General features: G+C 38.2%; 1 protein-coding gene across 5 annotated transcripts in view; it reads left to right on the top strand.

Moving 5' to 3' along the window:
* The window catches only part of LOC124177532 (orexin receptor type 2-like), a 62,100-nt gene that overhangs the window by 44,086 nt on the left and 2,185 nt on the right, over window positions 1-15,829 (top strand). For 4 of the 5 annotated variants that reach the window (XM_046559986.1, XM_046559987.1, XM_046559985.1 and 1 more), the window contains 4 exons: window positions 9,146-9,293; window positions 9,441-9,659; window positions 11,631-11,787; window positions 13,059-13,171. In XM_046559986.1, coding sequence (XP_046415942.1) covers window positions 9,146-9,293; window positions 9,441-9,659; window positions 11,631-11,787; window positions 13,059-13,171 — 637 coding nt within the window. Of the gene's footprint in view, window positions 1-9,145; window positions 9,294-9,440; window positions 9,660-11,630; window positions 11,788-13,058; window positions 13,172-14,572; window positions 15,728-15,829 lie in introns of those variants that run through there. The other variant, XM_046559989.1, reaches the window with a different exon arrangement.

A 15,829-nucleotide genomic window follows, 5' to 3' on the forward strand; every position in this document is an offset into this window, starting at 1 on the left:
AGCAATTGTTTTTACAATTAAATAAGGCAGAGCTTGTATAATTATCTAATAAATGTATACCCGCGTATAAGATTGATTTTCCAGTAATCGCGGATGCTTTAATTAAATTTTTCCTGCATGACCGGGGCAGGTAATTAAATCAGGATCGTCTTAGTACGAGGTTCATTTTTCTCCAGTAATGCCAGCTTCGTTCGTGTAGCTTTATTTTTCGCAATTATCGAGACAGCCCAATCAGGATTATGATGGATCAAAGGCGTTATCGAATATGCGTATGTTAAACACACCGGGGTGAATTCTGACCCATTTTTCATTCGCCGTTGGCGTAATAATAACCGTGAATACTGCAGAATACTCTGCCCAGCAAAGATACTTGCAATTTTTATATTACGAAAAAAGCATAAACAATTCATGAACGCTGTGACATAATTCCATTTCCAGTTTCTAAAAAATGTCTCTGAAAACGTTCAAACGAGGGGGAAAAACCGCAAAAGATCGTGAATGAGAACTCAGCTGGCAATTCATTCATTAACCTCAGCCATTTGTTCTCTTCGTTCTTTCCGCCTCCATATCTTCATTCCTCCTTATTTCCCCTTTCGCCAATCATGTTTGCAACCCCCGCAGAGCTCAAGACTCAACTGGGGAAAGTAAACGTAAGTTACCACACCGCGTCTAACCAAGCGATAAAACTCTGTAAGGCAATTCCTTTTCAGTCTCATCAACATCGCGGGTTCTTTCTTCTTGCTCCTCGGATGGGAATTTGACCTGACGTGAAACAGACTAACGAAGTCACTTGGGACCCTAAATGAGAACCCTTTTATATACGAAAATCATGAATCCTGGATCATGAAATATTGCTAATAATTCTAAAAACCATCCGTGATCCCTGCGCTCGAGTTTCGTCGATGAAATATGTTTGATTGCCAGGCACTGATAGCGGGATTCATGAATTTTTTAACGGGTACCTCGAGCTGCATACATTAATCAGAGAAATACATTCTCAACAAAAATTTCAAGCTGAGCATACCTAATTCTCTTAAGGATTAATTGATCCTCACTACGGAACAGCAATGGACACCGTTTGCAGACATTTCACGGTGCTTGATGCAGAAATGAATTACGCATCCTGTTGGCGTAGGCCGTGGCGCACAGAACCGAGCCACGGAAAGCATGACATAAATGATAAATTGGATTCACTAAAGTGACAAAAACGCCTTTACATCCAGTGCCCATTATTCTTCCACTGTCTGTTTGATTGGTTTTTCGGGCTCACTTTTTTGTTTGCTCATCCATTAGTTTATACATACATACACACACACATGCAACGTATTTATATTTTATACATGTTTCTTCCCTTTAGGGCATGAATATTTGTCGCCAATGATTCGCGATAAAAATTCAATTTAATTTCATTGTCAGTCTATACCGCAGATATTTCAATGTATAATACACGAATTGGTACGATAAATGCCGAGAAAAATTACTCATGGCAGCTTTTTACACCTTCGCAATCAGCCAAAAATAAAAGCACTCGGCTGAATTGGCCGGGACATCTAAATCAAAAGTTAGGCAAAGAGAAAGAACCGTTTGAAAAATCTTCAGTAATGACCATTCCGTCAACGATGGGGAGCATGAGTGAAACCACGTCCCTGTAATGGGAATGATTTTAAGCAAATTCGAGTAACCTAAGCAATAAGATATCAATAATTTGAGAAAAGGTTTTGTAAATAGAATATGAAAAATTATTGAATTTTGGAGCTTTTGATCCGATTATAATATTTCTGAGCTTATTTCGATCACCATAGAGATCTCCAGAGACTGCGTAAAAAAAATGTACGAACTAATATCTATACAGTGGATAAAAATAGATTTATGTAAGTAAAGTTAAACAGATTCTGGTGAAAAATTACGTGTGACAACAATCCTTACAACTCGGTGTTTCTCGAATATTTTTGACATCATTTTCTGAAAATCTGAAAAAGGAGCAAAATAAGTCCAAAATCATTAAAATCGAATAAAAAACACGAAAGTTTAATCATCTAGAAAGTTATAATGATAAAAAAAACTTTTCTCGAGTTTATTAATATCTGAGATTGTGGCACTAACATTTCTTCACAATCATTGCTATCGCATAATATCGATGTTGTTTCATTTCTGTTCACAATCGTTAGCTCAAATAACAATTTTTTTCCCAACTTTTAACCCAACGTCAGAATTTCCGACCGATTAATCCTTACAACGTCGGGCATAGCCATCCTCGTCTGTGTCGATAGGGCCGTAAAAGGACAAATTCACGCTGCGCGAGGTCCCAGACGTGACGTGACGTGCGACGCCAATCAGGATAAATGCTGAATATTTCTAGATTTAGTCTACCGTCCCGCGTACCGCAATTCAAGCGAAGACGCAAATGCGGCCCGGGTTTCCAATTATTATACAACTGGGGACCGCTTGCTGTCTCGATCCAGAGTTCGTCCTAACTCACGAATGAATTGAAACAGAATTACACCCTGAGGTTTGCGAGGATAACGGATATTACAGATTGGTAAACACCTGTGTCAACCAAATTTCCCGCATTCTCGTTTCCACATATCTCAACCTTTCACAGTTAAATCTTCGCGGCGAAATCTGACCGCGAAATTTTCGTATCAAACATTTGGTTATATCAGACGACGAATTCTACCATCCCTAAATCCTTGGCACACGTCAGATACGATTTGGTATTATTCACGCATCTGTCGACGGCAGTATTTTTTTAACCGTTTACCCTCTTCGCCGAGGCTCGAATTTTTTCAAACCAAACGTCGACTGACTAAAATTGAATATAAATTTTTCGTCGGAAAGTGAGGACTTTTCTATTTAATTACCAAAAGATGTGGCGATGGAAAAATGAAGATACTGTCTCCAAAATTGAAATAAATCGCTTAAGCCTTGACGGGAATAATTGTGGAGGTTTGTTACAATTAAACTTTCCTAATCCGCAGACAGTTTACTTTGTATCAGACGGGCATAACAACCGGTTTGAACAATGTATATTGTATACTCATGGTAACGAAGTAGCCAGATTGGATTCGGCCACTGATTTCTACACGAATTGAAGCTCTAATTTCGCTCTAAACGATGTCACAGATCAGTGGCGTTCAATGGTTCTCATGGGAGCAACCTTTCCACCCCAATATTCCGCCACTCAAATTCACATCTGCGTGTGCACAGTGTTTAAAATATCGTATTCGCTCGCCCGTCTACAAGGAAGTTCTCCGTTAGGCCCGACGGTTAATCCAAGACCAAAGCACGAATTTAGAGGAGATTTTGTAATCTGCCGTGTTCATCACTTTTCAGCACCGCAATGCGTCCGAAAATAATCAGCCGCCTATTTTTGGACACGTCGCATGTTTTTCAAATCGTGATTATTGTGGGGCGAGAAAGTCTCCATTTACTAATGAAACTCTGTACGATTCGTTGAACTATAAAACGAACATTAATAATACGAGCAGAGTTTTTCTTTATTTTTCGTATGATAATGAGAAATTCTGAAATTGTAACTAATTCTCACGTGAACCCAATCGTCAGAAATGTAAAAACTTTTCATTATTCGCACGGTCCGAATGTACATATCGTGGAAGCTCCGGTACCTATTCGATTAGAAATTCGTTCTTCGAACCACGCGAAGTGAAGACCATGTGTGTTGGTTAAAGGCATGTTATATACCCACGCAACTTTTACGAATTCATCTCTCGGAAGCAAATTGAATTTTCCTGCACGTGACACACGCCGGTTTCTATAAACGCTTCGCGATATTCGATTGACATCTCGGTCTTTTCACAAAAATTCACTCTCTGTTAAGGTTCAAGCTGTATAGGTTTAACCGTTTGACTGCCATTGTAGCATATTTGCTACAATGACGAAACAGTTATTTTTTTAAATATCTTCTTCAATTTCAAATAAAAAATCCTGAAATAATTAGGAAAATAGTAACGCACTCTAAAGAAAGTTTTCACTGAATAATTTCATTTTAGAAACTGTTTATTTAGGCATAAAAATGGAAAAACTGTATTTTTTTAAAGCTTTTAATTGATAAAAATGATTTTTTCCAACGGGAAAGATGCTTGGCCGTTAAAGGGTTAAATTCCTTGTTATTCCGTGAGATTAAGATACACATAATACACGCTTACTTAATTTGCTGACAACCAGCCACATGCGGTAATCAAATATGGTGAAAGGAGGGCAATTTTTTTGCAGAAAAATGTATAACTTCACCCAAAAATACAGCCGTTATAAATAATATACTTGTACTCGCTGGAATCAACTGCAAAATATCCGACGCTAATGAATTTGTTCGAAGAATGAATCTGACTTTTAGTAAATTTAATATATTCTTTATCCGTAATGATATTTTTTTTTAAATACTTACTATAGAACAAGAAGATAAATACTTTGGTTCATCAACTTCCATATACACAGAAATTTGAGCTTTTGTCGTAATGTATGACGAAGAATTAATACCGAATTGAATACAAATGATTCATATTCCGTTGAAGCAGTTTTCAGTAATCTGTTATTATTCTAAATTGCTTTTAAATAAAAGAACAGACTTCAGAAATTTTAATCAAAGAAAATGATTCGTAAAATGCGTCGTTCAGTCAAATTTCAGGTCATTTTTCCCTCAGACCATCCTGCATACTAAGCAAGATTTGTCGCTGGTTTAATCTTTGAAAAAAAAAAAATGGTCTCTCTTTTTACGGCGCGAGCAAGGATCGGTCAAAGCAGAACGCTGCTGCCGGGCAGAAGGTCGAGGGGTTTTTGAAGAGTGTTTTTCCTCACATTTTTCCCCACTTAATTCTCTCCAATAAATTTCTCCGTCGACGTGACACGTGTGTTTTGCATGTCACGCTGCAGAAAACGACATTTTTTGACAAGGAGACGTACATTACGGGTCTTTGATCCTGCCTGTCCAAGAATGAAATTTTTTTTCTTTGAGGGCGTTGCAAATTGTATTGGATAATGATACAGCTCCCCTTTGGCATAAACGACAAGACGATGTAACCTGAATGCATATGAGAGCTGAGTTTATTTCTCAGTTTCATTGAGTTTCCGGCTGAGAGGTGATTCAAGGCCTTCTAACTTTCGACACGTGGCAACATCACAGCTTATCTTTTCTTTCTTTACGCTTATTGTTACTCCCCCCAAAAAGTAAATTGAACGGTTATCATTTTCCACGAATGTACCGATAATCTCGTCTCCAGGGAAAACAGGGATCCTGTTATGATACCGATATTGTCGTCGAACATCGCGACTTCGACGAAATTAATGAAACTGTAACCGATACAAGAATATTTTTACGTAGCTATGACAATAACGTTGGGTGAAACTCGAGGACACATTTTGTGCGTAGTAAAAGCAATTTCCAACAAACCTTGCCCAGGTATTATTCGTATTTTTATACCTCTACTCTTGTAATTATTATTATTGAAACATATCCGTCGTCTCGTGTTTTGAAGCGCTGAAAATTTAAAGGGATTCGAAAAGGCAATAGAAGCGAGGCTCGAAAAACGTCTCACGATCAGTGAGCTTCTCTCATTCTGAAGAAAATACAGGATATCTTCTAAGTGTAAAATTCGTTCGTTCATTTCTCGGAAAATTGGCTAACAAAAATGAAGTGACTTAAGAAAAAAAAAAACAAAAATAAAATACGCAGCGTAAAAACATCCCATGGAAACGATCCCACTCCGATTCGCGAGCAGCCGTAAATCTCGCGTTGCGAAGAGGAAAAAAGAAAACAACACGGATAAAATTTCACTAGGTGGGATAGGTATAATACAGTTGAAACAAGTCGAAATAAACCGTGAATTTGCGAATGTTATACGTATTGCTTACCGTAAATTGCGCCCAAGATACAGCTTCGAGCAATTTCATTTCAACATCGTTGACATTTGTTTGACGACACATTTCGCCTACTGAGATGAAAGAAAAATTCAATCAAAAACAAGACGATCCTGTCATCTGAGAATGGAAAGAAAAAATTTATTCTAAGGTTCGGAAAATGGGTTAAAACTAAAATTTGCTCATGTTCTTTCGCCTAGCTTTGAAGTTCAACAGATCAAACCTATCCTTTGGCGAAATTGGTTTCGCAGTTTGAAATGACGCGTCTAATAAGTTTGTGGTAAAAATATATTCAAATTTATCAGCCTGATTTATTTATTATAATTTTATTAAATGGCAGATGTGTATATACATACGTATTCCGGAGCTTTGTTTCACCGAATCTCGCAGATGTTCAATTAATTAAGAATATTACCAGGAAACGGCGAAGTTTCTTGTACATATAAGAGACTTTGGTAGCATCTGGATGAAATTAAAAAACTTGGCACAGTTCTGGCACTCATTCAGCTCAATTGCGATAGTGCCATGAGTTATATAATATCTTCATCGATTTTCCATCTAAAACGCAACGCGATTGCCTGCGACATTTTGTTTTTAAAACAAATGCAGATATTTTCACGAGAATAATAAGTAAGCGCAAATGGGAGAAAATTTTTTTCAAACAATGATAAGCTGCTGAATGTCATTCGTATACTGACATCAAATTATCGATGAAGGCACTCGGATAAATTACTCGCGGGACTCAAGTCCCAGTTGCTTTGTTGCAGTTAGATTTCAACAGTTCACGATTCGAGCTTCGTTCCCGTTTAAAGAAGACCAATATTATCGAACCTCCGATTGAATTCTACGGCCGCTTGAGGAAACTCAATTTGTCTCAATTTCAACTTTTCACAATGGTCTCGTTTACCCAAGGGTTCCAAATTATTCGCGTCGTAACTTATCAATCAGCAAAAGTTTTCCAACTATACATACGTTTACCGACTTTTAGTTTCTGTTCGATCCGGACCATTCTCCATTCTTTTCCTTCTCTTGTACTTGTACGTACACGTGTATTAGACTTTTTCAAATGAGGGTAATATATGTATATATTGTAATGATTCAAATATAAATGCGCGATGAACACGGCACGAGTGGATTAGGTTAGACCCAGGGAGTGGGGAACCTGGTCACAAATTTGAAAGTAGAAGGCTTGGTCTACGTCTCTCCAGGAGGAAGGAGGTGTTCCTCTCTGAACTGAAATAGTAACTGATCGAAAATCGACCATTTAAAAATAATAACGGAAATTTAAACTACGCGCCAATACCTGTTAAATTAACAATTAAAACACTCGAAAAGCCAAGCAAATTTAAAAAGAGAAACGATAGAACGAGAACATTAAAAGTGCAATAAACAAATATAGTGCCTCGACGAAAAACCGTTATTGACAATACATCATAATTTCAACGATATCCGCCCATTTTAACAAAATACACTGTTTTTAACCATATACACTGATTTTAACAATATACACCGTTTTAACTATATACACCGGGAATGAATGAATGATGAATGAATGAATTTTAAAATTAACGAAGCTCATGTGTAGTCATATTTATAAATAAATTAAAATGGTCACTCTACTAATCATAGTTTGATAAAAGATTGTTAATATAGATTTCACCTCATTTATTAATTTCCAAATAATCTTATAATATATATACATGTACAAGGTGTAGACATTAGTTTTTGTCGTAGATACAAAAGAATCGTCCCTACGTATATATAAGACCTTTAGCTCTAGTGTGAATTCCGTGCCTCAGAACACGATGCAGTTACTTTTTCTCATTCATATACTACGTAAAAAAAACATTCCTATTTCCGTCTCTTCGCCGAGTTTTTGCAAAATAATCGCAAGTACGATCTTAAGTGGATATAATTTCGTAAATAATTAATGTATCTTCAAAAATGTTTGTAGCTGTTTTTTTTTTTTTTCTACGTCAGAGCGACCAAATAGCAGATATTAGCAGAGTCAGGGTCTCATGTACGTTGTTATTTAAGCTTTTCCAAGGTCTTAAAAACTTTTCACGTTTATTACTGTTGCCATGCTCTCCAAAAAGGGACTTAAAACTCGTGACTTACCGTCTTTAACTTTTATATCTTACCTCCGGCTTGTAATTATGTCAGTGAACGTAGATTAACTGGTGTGTATATTTACATTTTACAACATTAAATTTTTTTACCATCATAACCACCCCTCCCAGCCCATGGTTTACGGAAAGAGCGAAAAGATGACGAAGCTCCGGGCCAATATTTATATGATATGGATGTTGATAACGCGGATGTAAATACGATGCAAGCGCTGGTTAACATCAACTGAATTAGGTTTAAACCGAAGTTGGCCAATTAGCGTTCAGCGTGATGAGAATTTACTCTTCAATCAGTTTCCTGCTCCGAAGGACATACCGACAGGATCTTACACCTCGTTCACTTCATATTATAATAATAATAATAATAATAATAATATGAGCGTGTGTAATTACTTCTCAAAGGAGCCAAAATGCTCAAAGAATCGTGATCTCTGTCGTTTCGAGGCTTATCGCTGCTGGCATAATTGGCAGTGGGAGAAATTTTTCGTTGCGAAACTAAGGGTGTCATACCACATCCTTCCTCCGCTGTCCTTTGACGTGACGAAATCAATTAATGGTCCTCAAAGAGACGAGTGATACCTAAGCGTGCCTTAATTTTGCTCGTTAACCAGTACTAGGCGTGCTTTCGCCGCCGTGGAACAAGCCTACAATATCGTTACCTCAAGTACTAACCAAATTATTAACTCGCCATGATTTTGCGCTAGGTATTGACCCAGTGCCGAGGATACATACTTACCTGAATTTGTAAGGTGCGCGTGCATCAAAGGCCCTCCAGAGTCCAGATTCCGGTTTTACCCTTTATCAATCGAGTTTAGAAACTCGCAGAGAAAGACAAGGTGAATTGCTCACAAAATTACATGCTAATGAGGAATCTCGCAGCGCGTAGCTTGGCTTTGTCTTATTTATCAACGGCAATAAGAGTAGACGGCTGAAAAAGTGGATGCATTTGGAAATTTATGTCTTGACAACCAATTATCGTTAACAAGGCTTGAGAATTAAAACTTCTTTTCGATGCCCTAAAAAGGGCCTTAACCGATTTGCTTCAAATTTTGAGGCAGTATTCTAAGAGTTCTCAGTGGGTCCCATTTGCCCCCTCGATCTGAAGAATCGGTTATTAATCCAAGCTTCTCTCTTTCTTGTTTCAGACGGTCTCAGTTAGCGTGAGCATCCTCACTCTGACTTTCATTTCGATCGATCGTTGGTACGCCATCTGCTTCCCGCTGAAGTTCAAATCGACAACGAGCCGAGCCAAGACAGCGATAATAATAATTTGGGTAGTCGCCCTGCTTTTCGGTGAGTAGCTGATCAGAATTATTTCGTTCAAGAAGTAAGAGGGTCGCTAGCCTGAGGTTCCTCTCACTTATGAGGAAAGTATTTACACGGGCGAACGAGGCTGATATTTGTGTTTGATATTTACTGAGGATTTCCATTTCGGTCCAGATCTCCCGGACTTGATGGTGCTTCAAATTGTGCAGCACAAATACAGGGTCGAGACGACATTTTTCACTCAGTGCGCTCCCTCCTGGAGTCACCAGAGCGAAGCAACCTTCATCATCATTAAACTGGTCATCTTGTACACCGCGCCGCTACTCTTCATGAGTATCGCATACTGGCAAATCGTACGCGTTCTCTGGAGGAGCGACATTCCCGGACACAATTGTGAGTAAACCTATAAACCACGCTGACTCAACTTCCGTTCGTACAAGTAAAGGGAAGAACCGATATCGCGAAGAAGTGAAAGTTGCACAATTATCCGGAGAATCGTGTTCTCATTTTGACTTTAGATAAATTCGGAGTAGCTGGCGTGGAAGTTGTTTCCTTTTCCCCACGTCATAGGTATGATACCCAAGTCAATAGCAGTCCAATAAAATGGTAATGCCTTGGAATTTTTATCTACTGCGCGAGGAAAGGTGACATTGTTCAGATTTGTGAGCGGAGATTGCCTTCAAGAGTAAAAGCAATTTCGCGGGAGATATTCAGTCAAAAATGCGATTCCTTTCGCAGTGTTACCTTCGTTTTTCGAAAGAGATCTGTTCGAACGCTGGATACGCGCTTTGTCTAATACGAAATATATACGTATTGGAGGCGGGACATCAGATATGCCAAGTATACGACAAAAGATATAACGTATGCGCGAGAATGAAGGGTGCATGTAATCCGGCTTGCAATCTCTGCCCGAGTACTCCAGGAATAATAAACCGAGGCTCAAATACGTGAACGCGTCTATCGGAATATCTGTTTACGAGGTATCGCAAGTCGCACGCCACATGTTCGTGTCGCTGAAGCGTTCTGGGGTAGGAAATCCATGGTTTCAAATGATTACTTGCAGGCCAACTATATCATTAATCTAAAGTAGCGGCAATAGAAATATATATATATGTATAATGAATCATTTGTCATTCGAAGAATAAGAACGAAGCTGAAATTTGGTTGTGAAACAATACGCTGTGTTTTTTATTTTTTGTTTTTTTCTTAATCTATAAACCATGTTTTCACTCCTCTTGGAACAGCTATGATGTTATTCTTAATTTGAGTTTCTCTGAACTCTTGCCATTTTCGCAAATCTGGTTGAGAATCATGTTATATGCATAGCTTGCAAAATCAATAGCCATTTATCTGTTCGTAGTTTTAACAATAATAGATACTGCAAGGTGGAATAAAGCTGGATATCTAGCGATCGAAGGAGATAATAATAGGTACATAAATTCTCCGCACGAAATAGCTGATTCTTGTAGTAATAATATTTCTGCAATACTTAGAGCTAATAATATTCTTTCGAATCACGCTAAATGTGGTTTGTTATGATTCCAATGGAGCCAAAATTACAACGTTATTGCATGGATTGAGTCCGAACAACGGTTTAATTCAAGGCACTTCAGTTTCTACGCTTAATGTAATTAATGTTTACATATGGGGTGGTAAAATAACCTTTCGCATGTTGTCCCTTAGGATTGGATTCGTTGGGAGAATTTACGTTTTGTTCGTTGTTTTCGGTGTATCGATGAGCAACAGATCCACAAACCAAATTAAAAGGATTTTGATTGTAAATTTGTGTGTTGGAATGGTGCGTGAAATTTATTTTTCATGAAAAACGTCGTAAGCTATAAAATTTTAACAACGCCCAGGGTTAGCAAAAAAAAGTACCTCCAAGTATGAATCAACGCTTCAAATATTTCCACATTCTTATTTATGGAAAAGGAAATTCTTTTACATGTAGTTATCGGATGAAATTCTGTTCCAGTATTTTGGTAAATTATGTATAAGCGAAAAGTGATATTTTGTCCACAACAATGCTCTTGTTCGAAAAGATTTCTTTGCTGCCTCGCTCTCTTCCACGCTATATTTTCTCATCGTACAAGTATTGCGGGTGGAATAGAACGGATGGGTAAATTATCGACATGATTTGGGGAATTCCGCCCAGTATAGGCAGATTCACGTACACACAAGTGATTCAAGCGTGAGGCCCGTACGTGCCAAAGTAATCGAAGGGGAAGTTAACGATCGGGGGAGTAAAGGGAGGCCGTTATCCGGCTGCAGGCACGATATCGCAGATATTATCTACGAGTGGGTATAACCCAACCTAAGTCCCATCCACACCAAAAGTTATAACGTGGTTTATTTCATTTTCAGTTTCGAGCAGAGGGAGTCACGTAATAGCGACCACCAACAACCCCGGTAATCTCGAGGGTCAGTTAAGGTCCAGGCGAAAGGCTGCCAAAATGCTCGTAGCTGTTGTACTGATGTTCGCTGTATGCTACTTTCCAGTTCATCTACTGTCTGTTCTTAGGTATATGTTATTATTGTTATTTTATATGAATACATACCTATGTACAAAACATACGTATACGTATAGACCAAGGAAGCCCGTTAAGCGCGAGTTTCAAAATTACTTCATTGTCAAACAGCAAACTACCAAGCAGGCACACGAGGGATTTCTCTTCTACTACACACATTAGGGATGCACGGAACGTACCGTCAGCTCAAAAATGTGATGACGCAAGAATATGGCTAAGCCGAGATTTAAAAAGTCTAATCGAATATCATCGAATTATGTCTCAGAGTTTGAAAAAAGTCCCTGTAATCTTGAAAGACATGTTCAATCATTGAAATCGAATTGTCAACGTCGCGTTGAACTAACGACGCAATTGAAATCACATTCACCTAATATTTCTTTTTTCATCTCGTCTTTTTATCTAAAAAGTGAAATGAATACGTTATACAGTAAAAAACGTATCATTGCTAGACAAATTTTTTCTTGGGCTTACAGAAGCTTCTTCTTAAACTTTGCTTTCCTAGATCGTCTACCAGTGAAATGAGCTATGGTTCATTAAAATCTGACAAGCAATGTCGTTTCTTCGATGAAAAATGATAGAATAATGTTGTTTCTGTGGATTTGTTAACATAGCCAGGTCTTTAAGTTTTTAGTTATCTACATGTAACCAGATGAGTTCAAATGAGACCATACAAGCCTTTGTTTCATCACGTTTTATGTACGACCACTTTTTCGATCTGACTGTACGTCCAGTACCTTCCTGATTTAATTTCCGCATCCATATGTCGATTTTGGAATTCTGTTAGCTCTGATTCATCGATTCGTGTCGTTGAACGGCCGCTAGTCGTCTGTATACGTTAATCTAGAACATGTATAACCCACTTAACACGAATTTAGAAACTCGCCCCATTAGTTTTTAAGGAGCAAACGTGTTCTCGTATATTTATCCAAGCTGAAGCCCTGATAGCGCGGGACTCCGCACCGTTGTGTCGTGAAATATAGTTTTTATAAAATTTCGCCGTCAGACATTGCGGAAAAATTAATTGAAAGTCGAGCCGTTTGTACCAGATTCTACAGAGCTTCGTTCGTGCCACCGCGCAGTAATTGAAAATTCACGAACAAAAGTGTCCAATGGTCTAGGAACCGTTCCGCGAGCTAGAGCGAATCGAAAAAATCATTTCCATTCCTGTTGTACATAAGAGAAAATTCAATAACGCTTGTCTCTCAGACGTTCTACACTGCAATTTGTTCAATGCAGTTTGGTTTAACGTCAGTTTTTATTGCAGGTATACAGTGGAAGTTAAGGCGAACCAGACGACGAAGACTATCAGTTTGCTGGCCCATTGGCTCTGCTACGCAAACAGCGCAGTGAATCCTCTCATCTACAACTTTATGAGCGGTAAGTAAATCACCGAGCGTGGGTAACGATCTCGCCAGCTCAAAGTAACGTTATCGTATTTAATCCTCCTGCAGCGTCTTATTTTCGCTTTACAACAAGAAAGACGCGTGTATCGCTTGATTAATGAAGATGTCAAAAATGCAGCACGACAAAATTGCATTTTCCCAAAGTTGCCCGTGGAGATCAAAGATTCAGTTCATCACTCATTTGCGACACCCTGCAAGTTCCGGCATCGCACATATGACACATATCTCCTAAGCATATGCCTAGATAGACGTACGAATATCTTTAGCACGTTCACAAGTCTGTGGAATATTCGTGCGCATTGGACGAAAGTTAAATATAATAGGTGTAAGGTTGTATATTAACATACACGCGAAGAGTGTGTGCGGAGCAAATATACCCTGAGACGACAAAATTGATTGAGGTAAAGTTCAATACACTGCACGATGTGCGGCGAGGGTAAAATTATAATCACTTTTCAACCAGTCATTATTCCTATCGCTTTTCTTCCTTTTTATCAACCATCTCGCATTCTCATTTAAAGATCGCCGATCATTGTCTTCCCTCAAAATTCTTCCAGAACATTGAAGAATATATAAGAGAACCCATTTGCACGCGTTCGCGAGCATTTGAATTCGGAATGCCATTACCGGTCGCGAAAATGATGGGTTCAAAGATTAGAGCTAAAAAATGTATAACAAAGATAGATCTCCATTTCTGGTGGAAGAGAATTAGGTACCATGACTGTCTCTGGCAGGTGTATAAAACGATTTTTTTTTTTTACGAACGGATGATCAATAGTATGGTAGAATATTTTGGAAAAGTTATTCCATACCAAGAGCATCAAGGTATAATCATAACGCTGTGCAAATCAATGAATTATGAATATTATCGTCCTGAACTTTATTATTCTGCACCCACGGTAAATAATTAATAGCCATAAATGTAATGGTTGTACGTCGGTTCCCTCGGTACAAAGCAAAGAGGGTCAAAGTTTTGTCCCGTTTGCATATTTACGTCCAAACACGAAAATTATTCATGATACGACTACGCACACATTTGCCGTATATAATGGGTTTGAAATGGGATCTCTGTACGGCGTTTTATACCACAATTAATTCCCACATCGTACCCGGACTCCAATTTGCGTTGGGAATGAAAAAGGTGGTTAATAAACTAAAACCAATTTTTCAATGCATCGTTTTATCCAAGGAGGACTGGCAAACAAATGTTACATATACATCCACTATCAAGAATCACGGTTTATACGTATACATATATTACATTATCGATCAGCCTACGTCCGATTAGAATTAGACTCCCGATAACACTCCGTAAGCAATAAATCGTGAATAAATCGACGGTGCTGACAACGATGGATTTCTGATTCGTTTCCAGGTAAGTTCCGGCAGGAGTTTCGTCGCACGTTCCTGGACTGTTCGCCGAACAACGAGAACGGCGGTGTGAGTCGTCGGCCGACGATACCGAGCGGTTATCGGCTTTCGCAAAATCGGCGTGACCTTTGACCCTCGCAATCAGTGCGCCGCGTCACCTGGGCCAAGCGTTCGTTCGAAAGTCGAATGGAGCCTGAAACTGTCGAAGAAAATGCGGGACCAGCAGAGAGGCGGATTTCTTCCAGTCTTGGTACCTGCAGGATAGAGTTTACCTACAGGTCGTATACCTGAGCCTGCGCTGCGTCGAGCAGTTTCAAAGAATCTGCTGCAGCGAAGTCGGAGGGAGGAAAAGTAACGATCGTTAAATTCCAACGATCAACTGATCTTTGATCAGTCAAAATCCAAATATATCTTTGAGCTTATCCTCGTGTATTCATTGATTGCTATCAATGTTTGACCACCGGTTGATATGTATAATATTATTATAGGTGTATGAATTTTTAGCCAGATGTTAAAATAGCATTGCTGTAAATGCGTATAATGCAGTGACGAAATTTTGTATTGTGGCTGTGTTTAAAATGTACACCTTTATTTATTTATTTACTTTTTTTTCTTCTTATCCAGATTATAATGGATTTTAATACTTGAAAGACTTTGAAACGATATTTATATTTTTTTTCTAAAATACCGAAATGGCGTAACTCTTTTTCAGATGATCTATTACATATATTATCAAATCATAAAGTATCGAATAAAGATGTTAATTTTTAATACAAATTACGGAAACTTTGACAAAGCCCTTGTAATTTGTTTTACGGGCATTCAGTGCGTCAATTGATCAAAACTTAAGACTGTGTGTTGAATTTTACGTGCAGTATGAAATGAACGACTCTTAACTTCATCTACCTGCATAAAATAATTCTCGTCCTTATTATTTTTTCAAATAAAGAAATAAAAAATCAATGTAAGTTTATTATAATTATCGGGCGCACGGTAATAACAGTGATATTGTAATTATAAACATTTTATCGAAATTTATACTGCTGTGATTCTTGATGAAAATCTCGAAACCAAATTGAACAGATGTATACGTACATGTATTGTAATATGTATGCATGAAATTCCCCTGTATATAATATAGCGTAAATCATGATCGACATTTACGATTTTTTAAATTACGAAAGTAAACTTACGAACCTTAGTGCAGAAAATCTGCAAAATCCGTGGAGATGGGGATAAAATGAAAACGGTTGCAACCGGT

The sequence above is a fragment of the Neodiprion fabricii genome, chromosome 3 (assembly GCF_021155785.1).
Source record: "Neodiprion fabricii isolate iyNeoFabr1 chromosome 3, iyNeoFabr1.1, whole genome shotgun sequence".
Classification (NCBI taxonomy): domain Eukaryota; kingdom Metazoa; phylum Arthropoda; class Insecta; order Hymenoptera; family Diprionidae; genus Neodiprion; species Neodiprion fabricii.